General features: G+C 40.3%; 1 protein-coding gene across 2 annotated transcripts; it reads right to left on the reverse strand.

Annotated features, from left to right (window-relative positions):
* Positions 1 to 2,891: 2,891 nt before the first annotated feature.
* Positions 2,892 to 20,062, reverse strand: LOC137471368 (carbonic anhydrase 2). Of its 2 annotated transcripts, XM_068185627.1 has the most exons (7): positions 19,821 to 20,062; positions 19,128 to 19,325; positions 9,483 to 9,601; positions 7,971 to 8,063; positions 7,159 to 7,221; positions 5,972 to 6,127; positions 2,892 to 3,748 (listed from the first exon to the last, which is right to left on the reverse strand). In XM_068185627.1, exons 1-7 carry the CDS (start codon positions 19,852 to 19,854, stop codon positions 3,629 to 3,631), a joined length of 783 nt encoding a protein of 260 aa, XP_068041728.1. In that variant the 5' UTR covers positions 19,855 to 20,062; the 3' UTR covers positions 2,892 to 3,628. The 2 variants fall into 2 exon arrangements, with proteins under 2 accessions (XP_068041728.1, XP_068041734.1); XM_068185633.1 differs by lacking the exons at positions 19,128 to 19,325; positions 19,821 to 20,062 and adding an exon at positions 11,741 to 11,761.
* Positions 20,063 to 20,974: the final 912 nt, after the last annotated feature.

Here is a 20,974-nt window from a genome sequence, read left to right on the forward strand (position 1 = left end):
TGGGCTTCCCAAGACAGAAGAAGAGCAATACTTTGCAGGGAATTTTCCAAGTCTTTGACCACTGATTATTATTACAAGCCTCATTAAACCCTATTCCTTAGGAAAACAGTGTAGTTAATATGCACCTGTTACTAGTTTATTGCACATGGTATCAATGCATTTCTTCACTCTTTCAGAGTGTGATTTTACTCTGAGCAAAAAAGAGCAGTGACTGCCTCTATATGTACATAGAATACTTCACAACATGCAAGATTATAAAGACAAGGTTTATGTATTGCCTTTTTCTAAACGACCTGAGAGTATCTTTTTACTGTTTAATACACTGGAGTGCACTGACATCCTCACTGGACAAAACTGACTAATTAGGGATTAGGAGCAGCACAGCAACTCCATGTTAGCACCAAGCCTGCTGAGCATCTGGGTCCATCAGGCCAGGCAACAGAGCTCTGTTGTTTTGAGCTCTGAGCAAGTGAGCATTCTGGAGAGCTCCTTGTTAGGGTGAATGTCAGAATCACTGCATGTAACCCACACTGGGCTGGGGATGTACCCAAACCAAATGGCTTTGGTTTGCAGCTTGGATAAAAAACAAGAGTGAAATGTGGTCTAAAATTAGTTAGGGATCCCTGAAAAGTTTTGTGCATCTGCCTTTATGATGTTGGTGGCTGGGAAGCCTCATGGCCTGAGTGAACCATTGATGGCATCAAGGCAGCACAGCTGTTTACTATCATACAGAAAGAGGAAGTGCACAGCACTGAAATGTCCAGTTCCCAAATAGACTTAAAATATACCAAATACTCAGTGTAAGCAACTGTCACCAAGTGCTACATGAATGTATGGGGTGCTGTGGTTTGGAAGAGGAAGTGGTGGATGTTAGAGGGTCCATGGGAGTTTTTCAATAAAGCTACTGCTTAAACTTTCATCACTCCTTGTTTCCATGGTACAAGATTTGACACAGCTGTTGCTTGCATGGCTTTCCTTTGAAGAGTCAGAAAATCCTAAAGCTGTCATTTAGTGAGTGATACTCTTCTATAAACTATCTGGACTTCTATAAATATTGCTGACTGCATGCAGGGCATCATTAATCTTATCTTCCAGGGAACATCTCTAATCACAGTTTTACCCGCCCATGTCAATCTAGGACACATCCAAGCCTTAGAAATAGCAGTGGAAAAATCATAAAATGTTCTAACACATGGAGTTGGCAGAGAAGTGCCAGACAGGATCACAAACTGTGCAAAATGAACAGTTTGCAAGTGAATGTGCTTCCCTCTTTCCTCCATCCAAGTGCTGGCTGAGTATCCTATGATGATTTCAAATCAGTGCACTAGCCCTTTTTTTTTTTTCATTCTATGTGAATTTCCCTTTAATCAGAGCTGCCTACTTGACAGTAACACAATTATGTGCACTGGAACATGTTTGGTTCCATGACCAATATGGTCTCTTAATTTACATTATGAATTCAGCAACAGTTTTCCAGTTAAAACAGGATGATGTTAGAATGGGTGTTAAGTCTGCTGTGCAACAACTGCACAACCTAATTACAAACTCTTTATATAAGCAATTAGTAAATAAGGTCAGAAAGAAGAGCTGGATGCTTCTGCTCACCATTATCTTAATTGAACTCACAATTCAGGAAACTAATCATGAATGCCAAGGAAACTGTTTTCTTTATTTCAGGGTTGGACTTAATACTTGGAAAAGGTTATCTATTCATTGCACTAGAATCAAACCGCAAAATGTGAATTTGTGGTAAGTTTGTGAATCATTTTATGATGGAGAAGGCTGGAAAGGGACTTGTTTGGTGAGGATTTTGAGGTGCAGCTCTGTAATCTGGCTTACTACCGGAAAAAGAAAAAAAGACCAGAGCTGCCTGGTAGACCACACAGGTAAGATGTAATACAGGCTCTTCCTGTACCCAAATATGTGACCTAGGAACACCAGCTTGCACTGTCTGGCTGAATACAGAAGTACTTCATCCTCAGCAAAGGCCAACATATGGCACTGGCAACATTCCAGGTAAACAGATTCGCACAAACAAGATGATAAATACATGGCTGATGTTGATTGTCATTGCTGTTAGCTATTATTTATGGAGCAACCTTGAAGTGTGATGGAATATAAGATATGAAACTCTTTACTGCAAGAGTTGCTAGAGCCTCAAGGGCATTTCCAGGTTTTTACCCCAGCCATTAGTTCACATTCTGTGTCATGTACCAGCCTGGATAAATTTTCAGCTGTTCATGTACCAATGAGATTACCACTCCTCAAGCAGTCTTAGGGCCTTGTATTCAGAGTATTGTAGTTGTCAAGGTATGGGTTTAGAGTTTTAAAATCCATATTTTGGTTTTGGGGTTTTTTTTTGGGGGGGTAGGATGGTGGGCATTTAAAATGTGGAAGCCTTTCAAAGGTTGAGATTTGACAGTTTTTTCTGAAGCTCTTGGTCTGCATTTCACGGCATCTTCACTTCCATCGCACGCATTTCAAGATCCGGGTGCTTCAGAACGTAGCCTGCTCAACTGATACCTTATAAATTACAAAGTGAATCCTGACAGGGTAGCACACTCCTAATAAATTAACTTGAAAACTAGCACCAAAATCTAATGAGCCCATTCTTCGGTAGAATTTTGTTCAAAAGTTTTGTGAGAGCATCTTTCATTATACATTCAATTTTGATGACAATTTGTAGTGATTGCTCAAAATTAACACTTCCTTCTGCTATCAGAGAGAAGATACCTACTTAGAGAAAATTTCTTAAGATATCCATATAGTCTTGCATTCATGTTCAGTGTCACTGAAGCCAATTCCCAATGAATATGTTTAGTAATTATGACAGCATGTGAACAGATCAGTGACTCTTTACCAGAATTAAAATAACACGAGGGAAGCAAAAATAGAAGTATAGATTTATTAGAGAAGTTATCTAAAATACAATATTATTTTCCTTTTTAAATTAGAACATATATTATTTCAATGAAAAGATATTTTGTATTATTTCTATGGTAGTAACAACTTTTAAAGATAACATTTAATTTAGAACATTTTTAATTAAAAAACCCAACACTACCATTAAGACGTAACTAAGGCTGTTGACAGCACGGGTAAAAATGCAAAATAGTCTCAAAAATATTTACATGTCAGTTTCTTAAAATCTACGAAGTCTAATTCTAAATATTCATTTTGCTTAACTTTCTCAAAATACCTTTTTTTCTCTAAATTATAGCTAGATTCTGTATTCCTGTGCTTCTTACAAAGCTTCAAGTTATCGTTAGTTATGTGTACTATCACACCAGTGGATGAGGTTTCTTAAAATGGCTTATTTTGCTACCACCATACCCTCTCCCAAATAGCCAACTCACTGTTATAACAAAGTGTCAGTCGCAGTAATAGTCACCAAAATGCACACAGCCACCCACTCCCTGCCTCCCCCAACCCCACACCTTAAGACCCCTTTCCCATTCAGTCAAAAGCCTTTCACTTATCAATAGCTGGCATTTCAGATGCAGAGCAAAAGAAATAATGGATCTGGGAGACATGATGTTGCTTGGGCACACATGGCAAAGTTTGATTTGGGCTTAGCAAAAGGGGCTCCTCACAAACACAGCAATTCCTAACACTCTCAGCACTGAGGTTACTGGAAGGAGGCTCTGACTTCTCTGCTCTTCAAAGGCTGACATGGGCGCCAGTTGTCCACCATATGGCACACGGGCTCATTCTCAGCATTGAAGCAAAGGCCACGGAGTTTGCACATCTGTGGGAAAAGGCACAAATATACTCAAATGCATTCTCTCATTTCAGTAGGACTTTTTGAAACTACACATCTTGAGCCTGAACCAGAGCTCCAGCTCAAAGTTTTGCCAGTATTAGTAGCCTAGAGATGGCATGAGCGCCCATGTGTCTGCATTTCATCCACATCATTTCCAGCCTTGACATAGCCTCTCCTGTCCACAAAATATCCTGGCAAGAACTATGAAAGCACAAAAAACAAGGACATAGACACACATTTTCTGAACTCCGCAAGCAAAGAGTAGTTTGTCCTTGATCCAGATACGAATTGAAATCCTTTCAGAATCCTCTGCAAGTTATACAGTTTTGGCTGTTTTTTTAAGTCCACTTGAAATAATAACAACAAAAAATGGCTTTACCCTTGGGTCAAAATAAAGCTGTTGAATTAATTCAAGTTATCCTGATTTTCAAATGCTCTGAGAGGGGAAAACTGCTTCACATCAACAGCAGCATACTGTATAGTTATGGTACTTGTTCCTAAAGTACAACTGGTGTTTGCACAATTTGATGTAACAAAAGCACCTTTATGTCTAAATGGGAATTTCCAAAACTCACAAAAAGATTGTGCCAAAATAAGAACCCACCCCAAACAATCTCAGACAGGTAGAACTGCTGATGAATGTATGTAGGTGGAACACAGGATTTCCTACAAGTCAGGTTGTAAACCAGGTTTTTCCACATTCAAGGAAAAATGGCCTCAGCAGTGACCCGTCTCTGCTGAACTTTACCATCAGGACCAACCAGAACAATGTTGAGAGCTCAACCTCTGCCAGCATCTGCTGTGTCACAACAAGTGATAGCAGGCTTGCTACACCATGCTGTTACATTCAGCTTCGGAAAACCTATCCACCTTAAACCCTGAATCAATATTCTTATACATGGTTTCTTGTTTTGATCAGTATGGGAATGAGAAAGCAAACTGCCACATAGTGTGGAAATATTGATGGTAACATGGAGAGATGTGTAAGGGAGAAATAAGTGGTAACTTTTACCACTTGTAGGTGGTTGGAGTAGGTATAGTAGAAAAAATCCACTATTGTGGTGGGTGTGCTCCTGCCTTATAATAAAACCGTATTTGCAGACTTTGGATTATCAGCAGTAATAGGAATAGTTTGGAGTAGTGTCAACTTTAATGCTCCCTTGCAGTTTGCTAATGACAATTGATCACTGCTACAGTTATTACTTCCAAGAGTTCTTGCTCATCACATGTTCTAAATCAACTCAGTTGCATTTTCTTTTATATCCGAAACCCCCTAGAATTAGCATGTCTACCATCAATAAAAGATACTTAGGAATTTGAAGGTTAAACTAAAGCCCTTCAGGGTTGGTTTGTATTTATAGGCTCTAGATTCTATTTATATCTCTCAAGCACACAGATCTGAACCCAAAAATGGAATCTTGCCTGTACGTAATTTAATTAATGGATGGTACAGAAAGCTGGGGCCAAGAGTGATTTAATCTGCACAAGCCTCTTCCTACTAGGAAGACTATCCTTCTCAGGCTGGTCAACAGAGTATTTTCTTAGGCACTAGAATTCTGGAATCTGCAAATTTTGCCTCTTCCAAACAATGGGAGCATTGTTAGAATCATCACAAAGCTGCGTAGGATTTCCCAGTCTGTTCTGTGACAAACAGAACTTGCAAAAAGAGTTCAGTATCCTGGAAATGCTGGAAAATCAACAAACCAACTACAGCTCTACAGTGTGAGACTGTGGATGCAGCACACATGCTCCTCAGGTGCTTTGTAAACCTGGCCTCTTCAGGGCAAGCACACCCAGAGAGGTAATTGCATGTACAGCAAACCTGCTGATGCTCACAGTACATGGTGGATTAACTGCATGTGCAAATGGTCCTTTCATGCATGCCTCAAATTTCCAGATTTTTACCACATGACAGCTCTAACTATGTATCTGGAAAAATCTGATAATTTTTTCAACTTCCCTCCCCATCTTCCCTGGAGTGCCCAAATAGAAGACAGTCTTACATTCTACAGCAAACTACATCCACAGGCAGAAGCAGAGTCCTGTCAGAAGAGGATTACCACTTCAGATAGATATTTTTGACATATGATGCTAGCTATACTCTGCACAGCTCTACACTGCCACTTCACAGATCACCTGGTGGGCTGAACTGAAGCCATCTCTGCAACTCCAGTACACATCTACTGGCACCATCCATTGGAAACGTACCTGTTCAGGGCTCACAGTGATGGGCTCCTTCAGAACATGCCAGATCACACATTCAAGCAGTGGTGGAGTGGTCAGTGAGCCAGGGTATGTCCAGTAGTCTCTGCATGCAGGAAGGAGTCCAGTGGGGTCAAAATTTGTAAAGGAAGCTTGCTTTCCCTACAATAAAGTAAGCAGATGGGCTGATGTCAGGGAGAGAACACAAACACACACTAGGATTGCAGTAGTGAAGTCTCCCAGAAAAGCTCCATGTTTGTAGGAAGGCAGAAATGGAATTTGGCATCAAGTGTTGCATGCCAACTATAGTACCTTTGGGATGAAATACTCTCAGCAATATATTTCTTACAAGATTTTCAAGATATTGCTTCTCATCAAATGCTGCATTTATGTTCCTTGGTCTTATCAGAGATAAGATTTGACCTTGCCTAAAAAACAATGAGTTTTCAGATGCCACGTACGCTGATTGCACTGGAAACACAAAATCTGTGAGACCTGTTGGAGAGTCCATTGCAGTAAGGAGCATTATCCATTTACCACAAAGGGAGCCTAATGAGAAAGATGACAGCACAGTGTCATTTTTTACCTTTCCTGTCCACATTTCTCATTGGTCTTTACCCACTATGAAGGTACTTAATTGCTCACTAAATACTTTTAGTTTCTCATTAGTCAGCACACTAAAAATCACACACACACTGCACAAAATATTTAAGATACAATTTAATAATTTTCCCCCTAAATGATATATCCTGATCAAACTGTTTTTCTGAACTCTCTCTATAAATAGCCAAGAGAAGCATGCCCTCTTGGGAAAAGGAAATTTAACCCACAGATGCACAGATGAGGAGAAATACCTTTTCCATTTGTTACCACAGACTAGAAAGGGGATGGAGGCATGTAGTTTAGATTAGGAAGATGAATCCGATGCTATAGGTTTAAATACATTTAAAAGAGAGAAATGTAGTCACAAAGATAGGAAATAATCACTGTTTCTAGTACTCCATGCTCTCTACCTCAACTTCATTCCAATCTGTTTTGCTTTTAGCATTACAGGAGCACCTGTGCTGATGGCAGGAAAGTTTGTTTTAAGTTCATATATGCAGAAGGCTGGGAAGTAAAAAAATCTACTTTCCAAAGAAAATAACACAGCACAGTTGTGATGGGTGTCCATCAACACAGACAACAAGTATCACCTTGGTTTGAATGGAGCTCAGAGCATCCACAACCTTCTGCATCTCAGGCTTGGCATTTCCCACCTGCAACAAAAAACATATGAAAATAAAATTCACCATGCATTCTCATTACACCTTTAGTTTTCTGTTACAGTTCTCCAGGAAACTTTTTCCCAGCTGTATTTCATTACATAATAGGAGTATTACAGCAGAAGTGACTTAAACAGGCTCTGTAAAATCATGCCAGTTGACATCAAGCACAAACGGGTCAGCCAAGGACACTGGACACAATGAAGCTATTTTCAATTACGGTGTGTGGGTTTATTTTTGGACCTAAGCTGTTCTTCTTTTATGGAAGTCACCCTCCTAATAAAATAGTCACCCTCAGTGAGGCCAGGATGGAATACTACATACTGCTGGAGCAGACATCTCCTCCAGCTAGCTGTCAAGACAATTCAACTAGCACAAAACACTCTGGCATTTAACAATGACAAGAGAAGGAAAATAGATATTTAGGCTGGTCACACTGCATATTCACACACACAACTTGGTCAGTTATGCACATCACCTTTCACTGTTAAGGTAGCATCACTACCTTGATGAAGGTAAGAATGCTTGCTACAGGGTTGCCACAGTGACGGATGGCAGTCATACTCCATGGCCAGTGTACACTCTTTACACATAAAGGAAGGTAAGAATTTGGAGCACCACCTAGTTTGCTACGGATTTGGGCAGTATAGCAAATGCTGCCTTATTCTGCATTTTCTGCTCTTAAGTTCCCCTCTTCAACACAATGAATGTGCTGGACAAATAATAGAAAAAGTTTAACAAACCTTCATGAAGATGCCCACCACAGCTAAACCATCAGGATGCTTCACAGCTTCAGCAAATTTACCATATTTTACATTCCAGTGAACAATATGCAGCTAGGAGCAAGAAAACAAAGAAGCATTGTAAAGATGATATTCCATCCAGAATACTTCACAAATGAAGATGCAGGGAAGCAATTTATTAAGAGTAAGATGGTGTTTTACTGCTGAGGTTTGAAAGCTTTTGTGTACAGTTAAGAATTTGTTGAATTATTTATCTATTTTAAAGTTTAATTTATTCAAAGAGATTTCTGTAATGTGTTTTATTTTGCTCCTCAGTCCTATTCCCTGGTGAGTTTTGAAGGCAAGCTGTGGCTGTATCATTCTGCTTTTCATGTGGTGACTCTCCTGTTATCTTCAGCATAAGTTTTTCCCACATACAGCCCGCAGGATTTCGATGTAGTATTTTAATGCTATATATCCTGGAGTTCTTACTACACTGATATATATTGCCAGTGTCAGAAGAAGCAGAGAAGACACATTAACTACAGATTTGACTCACAATTTGAAGATTTAAAAAAAAAAAAAAAAAAAAACAGTCCTGCCCTTTACTGGAAAGATTTGGAAAAGAATATGAAATTAATCTCCAGGTCATGTTAGCCAGGATGTTGTTTTCTTTTTAATTTCCAAGTTGTTTCTAATTTAAGTTCATCAGGCTCTTTCTCCACACTGCAAGTCAAGTTTAACAAGTAACTATGGTACTGTGAAAGACAGAAGGCAACTGAAAGTTTCTCACATAAGGCAAAAGCTACTTCTCTCATGAAAAAGCAGCAGAGCCAATGAATTTATGGGGCAATTTCTTTTATCTGTCAATGCAAATCACAGGTATGTTCCATAAGTGTATATTTATGAATATATTTTAGAAGTCAGTTACAGAAACCAGAGGTATATTTCTAAACAGATGATGAGGAAAGGTGGGATGTAAGGCATTAAAGTCACTCAGTTTCTGTATCAGACTGTAATATGGAGTTTTAAGTGGTCTGAGAGACATCCAGCATCTCAAGGGTATCACAAAGAGTGCCAGACAGTAAGATTGCACTTTACCGTCCGCTCTCTTCATAGCTCGCCTTGATTCTTTGCTACCAAAATATGAAAATATCTGCCCCAAAATTATTCTGCTGCTTTTATAAATACCTCTGATGTTAAAAATTGAAGCTAGGAAAAGGGGATGTGCATGTTCAGATGTGCTGCAATTCTCCTTTGTCATAATTTCCAAGAGTCACTAAGAAAGCAGGGGAAAAAACAGGTATTATTAATGTGGGGTTTTCTGTTTCTTTGACATGAAGTAGCTGAGAAAAAATGCAACTCTAATGTCCTGTTCTTGCAAGGACTATGTTCTAAGGTGGCATCATATCAAAATGGTCTATGGTAACCTTCTCCTATGAAGATCTGTAGTCAAAGTACTACTGTGGTTGAATACTTAAAAAAACGCCCTCATTATACAAAGAAGACTGGAGAAGGTAAAGCATGTCCTACCTCTGCATCATACTTCACACCATCCACAGTATGCTCAGATCCCTGGCCGTCACAGGATCCCCAGTGAATGTGAAACTGCACCAGCCTGTAGACTCCATCCAGTGCTCCTCCTTGCACCACTGCAAAGAAAAGAACTTTTATTAGCAACTCACAAAATTAATTTTTGTTATCAACTCTCCCTTCAGACTGAAACAGCTGTCTCAGGTATTTTATGTGATTTACAGTTCAATGCATGCTGCCATGCTACTCCAGATCATCCTCAATGGTACATTACTGCAATACACCAAAATTGATAATAAATGCATAAAAAAATAAGTGACCTTACAGTGAGCAGCTCATCAGCAATTTAACAGGCATGCTAGTATTACAAGTGATGAGGAAGATGTAACTTTTCTGTCACCAAATAGATTAAAAAAGCCCTTTGTAAGAGACCCACATAGAATCATTCTAAAGAGGTACATTTGAAGACTGAATCATCTTCCATGTACTAATGTAGTCTGTCCTTTCATATTAGACACTCATCCATTTAGGCCTTAATCCTGCAAATCCTGTGGCAGATTGGATTGAGTAAAATGTTTTTGGTTCCAATTTAAACCTGAACACCTGTTAGCCATGGGTTAGCCTTCTTGCAGCAAGGTAAAGCTCTAGGCACAGGACAAGACAGTGCAGAGATGTCAATTCAAAATATTTTGTCCTTCCCTTTGTGGTAAAAATGTCAATGCCTACAGAGACAGACTTTTTGGAACCTATTTGTTTATTTATGCTCTCTATTATCTGGCATTACTTGTGCTATGGGACTGCTCTGAGTGAAGTTCCCAGCCACACTTTAAATTATACAAGAGCAAGCTCCCTTATTCTGCTTGTTAGTCTACCCTTCTACTCCAATTGTGACCAATCACCATTATGATATGCAGGATCAAGCCCAACCATTGCAAAATGCTCAGGGCACAGACAATGTCTCCTCCAGTGCAGCACAAAGCACAGAATAATAACAAAAAGTTATATTAAATAGAGCTATTTATCTAAGTTATCAGAGAAAGGTTTCACACCAGTTTGTGGGTTGGTTGGGGATTTTTTCTTTTTTTTTTCCTTAAGCATCTCAAATCCAAATTCAAAATTAAATCTTTAAATTGTTAATATTTAAAAATTTAAAACAAAAAGTAATTTGAAGCGTCAGATATTTTAAGAGACCGATTACTCTCTATAAATATATACAATAAAGTGACAGAAGAGTGCTGACATCAGATATTACATGTAAGTGTGCTCTAAGTATGTGCCATAAATGATTCTGTGGAGTAAAGATGCTTTCCTCTCAGTCTGCAATTAGTCTAGACACAACCACAATACATACATGTGTGAAAATATGTATCAAATGCTGATTGGAAAAGGTGGCTGAAGGTTTGAAAAAGTCTCATTATATACAAGCATGAACAACACCAGCCATGGATATAAACAATAAGGTGACAAAGATTTCACTAAAAATCTGCAATACATGAAAATGAAGTAAGATTTCTTAAAAATACGTAAGTTTCCCCCAGTGTTCCCTATGCTTGCAAAATTTGGGTTCAGTGGACAAATCTAGCATCTGCCTAGGGCTCCTTTGGTAAATACATTTAGAAGTCTCCCAACAAGTATTTTTATTTGAAAAACATGAATACATGTTCCACTGCAACCTATGTAATTTCCAATACTATAGCCAAGAGACTAGGACTTGCCCTATTTCCAAGCTATGTGATCCAAAGAAGAATGTCTACTTAAAGTAATCAAATAAGAATGTATCTTATTCTACTTTTACATTTCTGCATTTGCTAGCTGCCAAGAAACATAACTGTTTCAAGCACGGGACTACAAATCTGAGAACTTTTTTCAGAACAGCAGCAGTAGAAGGGCATTCGTTCCTTTTGGAAATGAAGCAACTGGTTGTTGCGTCTTTACAGATTCAAAATCATTTAATGCATACAATTTCATGTCTCATTTTAAAATGATGCCATGGAGTTGCAATGTTTAGGTTCCTTTAGCTCATGGCCTTGCTGGTTGTTGCAGGTACAAATGGACTGAGGTTCCACCACTCCTTCACCTCAGAAAGCACTAGCACAGCACAGGTTAATCTGCCATTATTAATCAATGGAAAGCATGCTGAAAAGCAGAACCATGCAATGTTCTTGAGTTCATTTGCAGTGTTATTCCTCCACACAAAGTTTGCTATAGTCTCAAAGCCCCAAAAGATGCAGAAAAATCTCTTCGCAGTTTTTGCTTACTTTTCTCATTCTGTGGTTCTCAAATCCAGCACTAGCTTATTTTGACTCACAGCAGAGCATTCAAAGAAAGTAATAATTAGATTAGTGAAATGAATACAAATCCAGCAGGCTTAATTACAGAATGGCCTTCTTGTTCTAGCCTATGTTAAGCAGTTATTTTATTTTTAATACTTCTCAGTCTTTCCAAGAAAGTAAAGCTTTAAACTAAACTTAAAAGGCAAAGTAACAATGATAGAACTGCTATTTTCTTCAGAACAAGCTTTTTAAACCATAAAGAAATGCTACCAGCTTTTGCACTATAAAAGTTCACAGAGAATCAGAACAACATTCATATCAGCAACTTCCCTGTCTATGTTCCATGTGGCAGGAATATCATACCTCAAGGCCACGTTGAATAAAAGTCCAATCTTTCCATCCCTTTTTAAAAAAGGATGTGGATGTTCTGATCTATATTTGAGCATTTCATCATTAGCTCCCTTACTTTTGAAATCAGTATTACTGAAAACCATCCTGGAAATACATATGTAGCTGTGATCCTTTCTGTTTTATGGCACAGCTTCAGATGGATGCTGTCTGAAGATAGCACAAGATGAGCTGAAAAAACTTTCTTTTCTTACAGATACCATTTACTCAAGACAGTTTACATCATGACCTGGTCTTGTGTTACAGCCCAAGAGGTGACAGTTTGACAGTGCCCTTTCTTCTTTTCCACTATTAGACACGTATTAAGACAAATTTGGAGCTATTTTCCTTAGATTAAGAAATGGTTATTTTTTTTCCATTAGCATTCTATTTTCTACCCTATACTGGAAAGGTTATACTAGCAACATCCAGTAATTATACTTCACTGTTAAATGATCTCGTAACATGGTCTAAATTAGGTGAATGCAAGTATTAGCACCATTAACTCAGGAAATCAAATAACCACACAAACTCTTCCACTTATGTGACTTATGAGAACTGTGGGATTTCTTGGATACAGAGGGTGAAGTTGATTTGACTCCATGATACTTTCTCGGGATACTTGAAAACACACAAATCAAAGGGATTTTGCTGCGTCTGGTACAGCTGTTTACTGAGGCTGCACACCTTCACTGTTCTATTTAAAGGAAAGTTGGTGAACAGTTATCCTTCCAATGAGAAACAGAACAGCCTTGTAAAAAATACTGTGGACAACTTCATATCTTTTCTCAGAAAGTGGCAGCATCCACGTCTAAATTTTTGCAGGAATACTGTGGCAATTACTGTTATCTAGCTAACTCCTATGCAATGTTCTCTTTATACAGAGCAGAAGACTAATACATCTCATAAAGCCAATAAACATGTCAAAGGACTCATCAAAATGGAGGAACTACAAGATTGTTTAATGAGTTAGACTGAACTCCTTCCTGTCACACAAATCAGTGTGACAAGAAGAAATACAACTGTAAAGTTTGTTAATCTGAGAAAATGCAGGAGGAGAAAGTGTTCTTCAAATGACAATCACTGACTACAAAGCTCCTTCCAGGAGTAGAAACAATGAGTCCACTAGAGTACAGTAGATGTTCAAAAGCTCCAAATCTCAATCTCTAATTGAGATTCCACCAAACAAAAACCTAGCAGAAGGATATTTCAAGCATCTACCTTTAAGAACAGCCCTCTCACACACACACTGCTTTAGCACAAATAAAACTATGATTTTGTATCAGCCTACAGTAGATGTGACGTGTAAATAATATTCTAGGCATATGTTTATGTAAACATATGCACAGTACATACATTAGTGCTAATATTTGGTAAGCTTTTGTGTGTACACAGACATCTGTACAATGGAAAACAGGACTTGAAGAGACAAAGCAGATGAAGCATTTCTTGAGGCAAGAAAAAAACCCTACTTGAGCACCATGTACTATTAATGACATGAAAAAGGCTCTTATGAGGATGCTCAGGAATTAGTCTTGTGTTCTTATGCAAGGATGGGCTTCCCATCTGACAGGCTAGAGTTCAGTTAGGGTGAGCTGTCACTTCTGGGAAACGTGGAGTACAGAGAGTCGCATTTTGTGAGATGTTTCCTTCTTTACGTTATGTCTTTCAGACATTTCTCCTAGGACACTGTGTCATGACAAGCAACAAGAGCAAGACAGCATTGAAGCATCTGACTGTAGGGCTTATATTTGCAGAAAACGTCTGTAATGGATTTCACTATGAGAAAAAAATATTGGTGTATCATAAGGGAAAAAAAACCAAAACAAACCTACTTCTGACCTTGCTAGAAATTGAGCCTGATAAGGCAACAAGGATGTTCCACAGAGATAGACCAGAATTAAACAGCTGCCAAAACACAGCAAGTTTGAAGACGTGTGTATCTGCAGCAGGTCAGTGGTTCCAATTCACCTCAGTTGAACTATTTCATCCAGACTGGGCAGCAGCCAGGAAGACTCTGACCTGCTTCAGATACAAAGTCATTTAGGTTCTTAACCTAACCTCCAACTCCCTGGGACTAGTAGAGCTTATTTCTCGTGCAGTCTCTCAAACAGAAATTCTCTGAGTATCATAAGATGCTGTACTGAGTCTCTGACCAGCCTTCAGCCCTCACATTTCACACTATATAGGCTTACACCAACTTTTAAGAACCAAACTGGAAAGTATTTCTTGAAAGTATCAACTGATTTAATTTCTAATAGTAATACTTAAATACTATGCAGTGGCTGCTCACTGTACTGAAAATTGTATACTGCACAGGGTTCATACTACACTCAGATCTAATGAAGGACTAACAAACTCGAGGTGTGAGCATTGCCTCTGAATATGCAGCAATCCCACATGGCTGTAAGTAAATAAACAAATTATCAGCTGAGCAGAGTGGTAATCGTGACATCTGGCACACAGCTTCATTACAACTTAAAAATAAACTTTTCCAAGTGGCCCCAGCTGATAACAGCTGACTAGTTTCTCCTGGTTTTGCATTAAAAACACCTCTAGAGGAGGGATTAGCAAAAGGGAAGGAAGTAAGTTTCCATGATTGTTAAATGCGCAATTCAGGTCAAATTTCTGCTCAGAAATTGCATGTTAACATTAAAAAAAAAAAACAAACCAAAAAAAAAACAAACCAAAAAAAAACCCATCCACAAACCAACCCCATCCCGAAGACCTGAAACAGGCAGGGCTAATCTCATGCCCTCTCATCTTCCTTTCCAGTTCCTGGAAATACTGGAACTATTCAAGTTACTTGTTTATACAGACTTTGCAGTTTCTGGTGATCCCAGTTCACAGCAAGAAGGACTTAAAGATCATATGCCCTTGAAACCTCTGACATTTTAGCTAAGCCATACACAACATTACGTGTGACATAAGCAGGTGTCTGAATACAGTCCCCTAAATCTATAATCAATCAGCTCTCTGATTTCTGATTCCAAAGGATCAACACATTCATTGCTTAAGCAATGTGGACCTTCAATGCATGACCCTACACTGATGACATGCAATATTATTCTGGCATGGTTAATATTATATCTTTAGATCTGGGAAGCCTAAAAATAGACCAGTAGCAGTGACTTTGATTAAGAGTTGTGCCTTAGGACAGCAGACCTACATGTTTCTTCTTCCATTTACCAGCTGAGGTGGAAGTGTAGGAGAAGAGCAACAATGGCATTATTTTCAAAGAAACTCACTGACAACTGAGCAGCGATAATGCACTGGCTCTTCAATAACCACTGTGACAAAATAGATGAGTTTATTTACAGTGAGTCATAATTCAAGACAGCTGAAGTGTATGCATTAATATTTACAATTATAGAAAGAATCAAGTAATATATTGGATTATAACTACTGAAAGACTCTCAAGGGGAGCTAGCATGAAGGCGAATAAAGTATTTTCAATTTCAAGGTCTTCTTATCATTTTTAAGTTCTACTATGACTTAGTATCTGCAAAAATGTCAGATTTTCTTGGGACACCGACTTGAATTTCAATACTCTAGCTCAGCAGCAAGGAGAAGGAAACAATTAAGAGACTTAGCCACAAGCATAAATTACCAGCACATTTTGTCAAGTCTCTAGAGTTTGACACCATAGCTGCAATTCACTTCTGTCAGGTTCTACAGCTAAAATATGATATTTTAACATTCTTGTTACAGAATAAATGGCTGATTGACTTCTTTTATAATCTCATCAAATACTTGATCAGAAAATACAAACTACAGAGTTTACTGTTGTAAACATGCCTCAGTTGAATTTCTGAACTTAGATAAATTCTCAAAGACTCTCTGGAAAAACTCACACAGGGAACACACTTTATGCATGTTACAAAATCTTTCAGGCTCCTGAGGGTTTTTTGAGGACAGTCATGTCCTGTGGTTTTATGGCTCTGAGAGGTCGCTGTTTAATTCTGTCTTTTAAAGTAAGAGAAGCAATACGCAAGTCCTTACAGAAGACTGGAATATGCAACATTTAATGTTAAAAGAAGTACCAATGAGACTCCTTTGCTGTAGAATTCCTGTATGATAGTTACACATCTAATTTTAAGAATTATCATCATCACTTGCTTCACTCATACATGTAGGGTCTGGTTCCATCATGAGAGTGAATGAACCTGAATTCAAAGTTTTATTCCTAGTGAAACTTTTATCATAATGACTTTTTGCTGTCAAAATGAAGAAGAAATTTTTGAAATTAAAGACTTTTAAAGATTAATGACTACAAATACTTTATGTTCCACTACTATTAAAAGACAGTGGACATGAAAATTAAGAAAGCAACTGCAAGAACTGAAAGCAAAGACTGACTAAGTAACAACTGAATGGGGAAGTTCAGAGTTCAGTTTCTACATACAAACCCAAGAAAGCATTCCAAAAGGCTCCAAGCATACAAAATAGAAAATACCTATTTTTATCATGCTATTACTACCTGCTTGGAGTTTTTAAAATTTGAAATAGTATATTTTTATTATATTATTATTATATATTATTTATTATATTTTAAATTGCATTTTGTATATTCTGAAGAGCAGGAGTGATCAAACACTAAGACCTAGAACTGCTGTTCAGTTTGCTTCAGTGCTGTTAGTTATGAGACTGACGGTTCTTAATGAAATGGATCTACTTTGTGTGCAGTTACTCATCTTGAAGATTATTCACAAACAATTATCTTATTACTTCATTTTGCACCTACTACTACAGATAATGCATTACCACATATGGGACAGCTCATAGAAACAAGCAATACAGCCTGTGGGAAGTATTTACAGGATATTATTCCACTGTCTTTTGTAAAACATACCAGCACATCACATAACCTCACTTAGCTTCTCCCTGTGATTGTTGTGTGATGTCTAAGCAAGAACACATTTGAGTCTCAAATTCAGAATCAAGCAAATACAAGTCAAAGACAGCTCTATTTTGTGTAAGGAAAGTAGGTTACCTAGTTAACCGCATACAAATGAAGCCATTAAGTGTGCTGCCAGGTAGATTCTGTGCACTGCAAATTTCAATAGGAAGTCTAGTAGTGAATGATCCACCCATACCCAGCTTCACAGGTATCTATTTAGTGGTTTTTGTTTCTAAAGAATAATGATTTTTTGCTTCACTAATAGAGATACTGAGAATATTTCTACTTGCATCTCCTATCCTCCCACTCTGAAAGTTGTGTCACTGCCTATTTGTCAAAGGATCCCTGTCACAGATGTTCTGGTTCTGCACTGACTTCTCATAAAGAGCATTCTTCCTGCAGACGTTTCTTTAAATTATTTTATGTTCCTGCCATTTTTTCCTCACAACTCGATTTTCACAGTTGTTTTCACAGACTTAGGTACACACCAAGTGAACACAATAGTTTTTTTTACTGTGGAGACCTGAACCTCATTCCTTTGGGCTCAGTGAGAGCAGGATGGCAGCAAGAGTAGACTTGAACATATCTGGTAGGAAAATCTTTTTTTTTTTTTTTTTTTTTTTGTACTCTGGATCATTTACCTTATTCTCCACGACACTGTTAAATTAATTGAACATGATGCAGCTCCTTTAGCTTCCCAGTATTTCAAAAATATAAACAGAGGTCAGAATACCTTTTTCCTCTCCTTTTTAAAACTGTACAAATATCAACTTTGACGCTTTTTGTAAATTGCATATGGACCTATGTGTATTTATACAACTGTTAACACTTATATCTGACTACTTAATATTGTCCAGAATAAAAAATATAGTTAAAATATGAAGTCAAATTCTAAAAGCACTGCTAAATGTCTGATATACTGCTGTATTACATTAGTTACAAAAACCTTGTATTTTTAGTAGGCACGGATCATTTGGTTTCAGCACCATTCCCTAAATGACATACCCAACAAAGCACTTAGGAAAAATAGGACACTTGCTCAAGCAAGTTAAATCAGGCAGTGTATAGAGAAGCTAGTGACTTACAACAGGATTGTTTTTGTTGTCCAAATTAAAGATAAAGGCACATTCATTGTGGCAGGGTGATGACTTCTGCAAATGCAGCCATATGAAAAACTACAGTCAAAGACAACATACAGAAACCTCGTTGCAAGGACAGCTTGGATTCAGTCTGCCCATCAGAAAGGCCGTTCCTTTCAGTAAGGATTACTAAGGTTTTTCAGGATTTCGTGCTTAATTTCACCACAGAGCACAATGAACAGCAAGACACTGCGGATCGACTGCCTGCTAGCAAACTTTGTAGGAATCCATCAGACACTTTATCTAGAAAGCCCAGCATCAAGAAATGCCAGGGATAATGCTTTTTTGACTTATAAAAGAACAAAGAGGTATTTTCTAATAATTTATCTGTTTCTGTACTAACCTGGGAGCATACTGGCTTCAGAAATATGAAATAATATTTTGATAACCAAAGAAACTATTTCCACTTCAAGTTGTTAACTGTAATCCTTTGCTATTCTAAGGCCATTTTTCCTACCATGTATTTTGCCTCTTCTTTTAACCATTTGAGCAGTAGCTTATGATAAGCTATGCCTAAAATTATTCCTGTCAAATACGCTTAATTTTTTTTCTTTCCACAGCCAACCCCTTATCCAAATCCTTCCATGTATTTTGCCTCTTCTTTTAACCATTTGAGCAGTAGCTTATGATAAGCTATGCCTAAAATTATTCCTGTCAAATACGCTTAATTTTTTTTCTTTCCACAGCCAAGCCCTTATCCAAATCCTTCTGATTTATACAAAAATAAACCAATTCACTTCACTGGAATTTAGCTGCCTATATAGCTTTAGTTTTCTTCTAATGGGATCTCAGTTTCCTGTTTGCTGAATCCTCACCTTACAGATGCCAGAATATTTTTGTATGTTTTCATCCTTAAAAAACCCTTACGGATTTAGAATGCATTTTAGTAGGAGTGCTAGTAGCAATTTCTGTCATTCCCCTCCTGCACACGAAGGTGAGGTCTCACCTGACTTGTCGGAAGAATCATCAAACTCCACGTTGAAAGAGTGCCCGTTGTTGACGATGTTTCTGGCCGTGCTGGCATCATAACTAAAGCTAAGAGGCTTCAGAGAGGAGTCGTACTTGGCGGACTTGCGGCAGATGTCAATGGGGGACTGGCGCTCTCCATTGGCGATGGGAAAGTGCTCATGCCAGTGAGCGGGTCCTGTAAGACAGCGGAAAGCAACTCAGTGGGGAAAGACACAAAGTTCGGGGGATATAAGCGGAAACCCTCTCTCTGGAAATCGGGATGTTCGAACACCAGCATCAGCCTTTAACTGCGTACCACTTGTGTGGGCTGGCGGCAACAGCAGCACAGGCGAGCAGAGATCCCACCTGGGCACCTAGACACCCGGCAGCCGCACAGCCTCGGCGGCTGAGGCGGGGGTTGTACCGGGGAGTCCGCGGGGACACCCCGTTCTGTGGAGCAGCGCCCATCGTTCCCTTCCCGAAGTAAAGGAATGTCAGCAGGGAAGCAGGAGATGCTCCGGCACAGCGTGCAGAGCGCCGGACAGGCTGCCCGGACGCAGGTGCATTTCAAGGTTACGAGAAAAAAGCGCCACCGAGCTCACTGCCGCTCCAAACAAGAGCTCCGCGGGGCAGCAGCGGGCGCGGCTCCCGGAGACCTGCCGGCAGGTGTCCTGCACCGCCGGGCACTCACCGTCGTGGCTGCCGTATCCCCAGTGGTGGGACATGGTGCGGCCCTGCTCTGCCCGCGGAGGCTGTCACAGCACCGTGGCTCCAGCGCGCTCTCAGGGGCTTTTATAGGCTCCCGCCAACTCCATGCCCTTCTCTTCGGCCAGAGGAGGGGTGGGGAGTGCGGACGAGGGCGGAGGGAGACTCCGCTGGGGGCGGGGAGAGCGGTCCCTTATAATCCGCCATCGGCCGCGGAGCTGTGGCGGGCCCGGTGAAGAGCGCCCCCAGCAGGCAGGCGGGTAGTGCGAGGCGGTTCGGAGCGGCCGCAGCAGGGCAGGGGTGCCGGGCTCCCTCCCGCCGTGCTCCCGCCGGGCTCCCTCCCGGCTCCCTCCCGGCTCCCTCCCGCCCTCCTTCCGCTCATCGCGCACCTGCGGGCGCTGCGGGGCGCCGTGAGGCGCCGTGACCTTGGGAGGTGCCGGCGGCTGGGCCGAGCAGCGTGCCGGGAGCCGGTGCGGGGCGGGCGGCGGGTGCGAGAGTGCGGTGTGAGAGAGGGAGCGGGTGTGCGTCCGTGTGTCCCGCGGTGTGTGTGTGTCTGTGTGTCTGTGTCTTGTGTCTGTGTCTGTGTGTACGTGCGGGTGCGTGGCGCGGCAGGGCGGTCGGGTGCTGCTCCCTGCCGGGAGCGGAGGAAAAAGAGGGAAGAGGGCAGTTCAGCAGTGCCGAGGGTCCTGCAGCCAGCGTTTGTCGTAGGTGCCAGGTTTTGGAGGCGGAGATCGGCAGAGTTGCGGAGAGAAGCTGTGGTGGGTCTTCAGAAAAACGGGCACGTCACCGCTTACTGCTCCGTAGTGCGTTTTTCCTGATCGCCTCCGGAGAAGCTGCAGGTCGAGCTGCGCTTACGTGTAATTCTTATCATTGAGGCATTACACGCTTAACTGTGAGTGCGGCTCAGCTACCGCTCTCGAGGCTGGATTAGCGAGACCAGAACTGTGCAATACATATTTTAGATGTTTTCCTATTGCGCAACGCTCCGGTGTTCTGTGGCAGGACAGGAGGGATCGGACCTCGGCAGCCCTTCCAGCGGCGGCTCCGTTCCGTCTCGTGCCGCTTCGGTGGGGCGGGCTGGCCCCGAGGGGCAGCTCCTAGCCCAGTGCGCTTGCAGATGGTCCTGGTCGAAGGCTTTTC

This window comes from Anomalospiza imberbis, chromosome 1, assembly GCF_031753505.1.
Source record: "Anomalospiza imberbis isolate Cuckoo-Finch-1a 21T00152 chromosome 1, ASM3175350v1, whole genome shotgun sequence".
NCBI lineage: Eukaryota > Metazoa > Chordata > Aves > Passeriformes > Viduidae > Anomalospiza > Anomalospiza imberbis.

Excerpts from the sequence above, each read along its gene's own strand:
- LOC137471368 (XM_068185627.1), bottom strand. The coding sequence starts at position 19,854 with ATGTCCCACCACTGGGGATACGGCAGCCACGACG. Across the intron at positions 6,128-7,158 it reads TGAGCTCCATTCAAACCAAG|GGAAAGCAAGCTTCCTTTAC; the intron begins GTGATACTTGTT and ends ACTTTATTGTAG. Across the intron at positions 3,749-5,971 it reads TCACTGTGAGCCCTGAACAG|ATGTGCAAACTCCGTGGCCT; the intron begins GTACGTTTCCAA and ends CTTTTCCCACAG.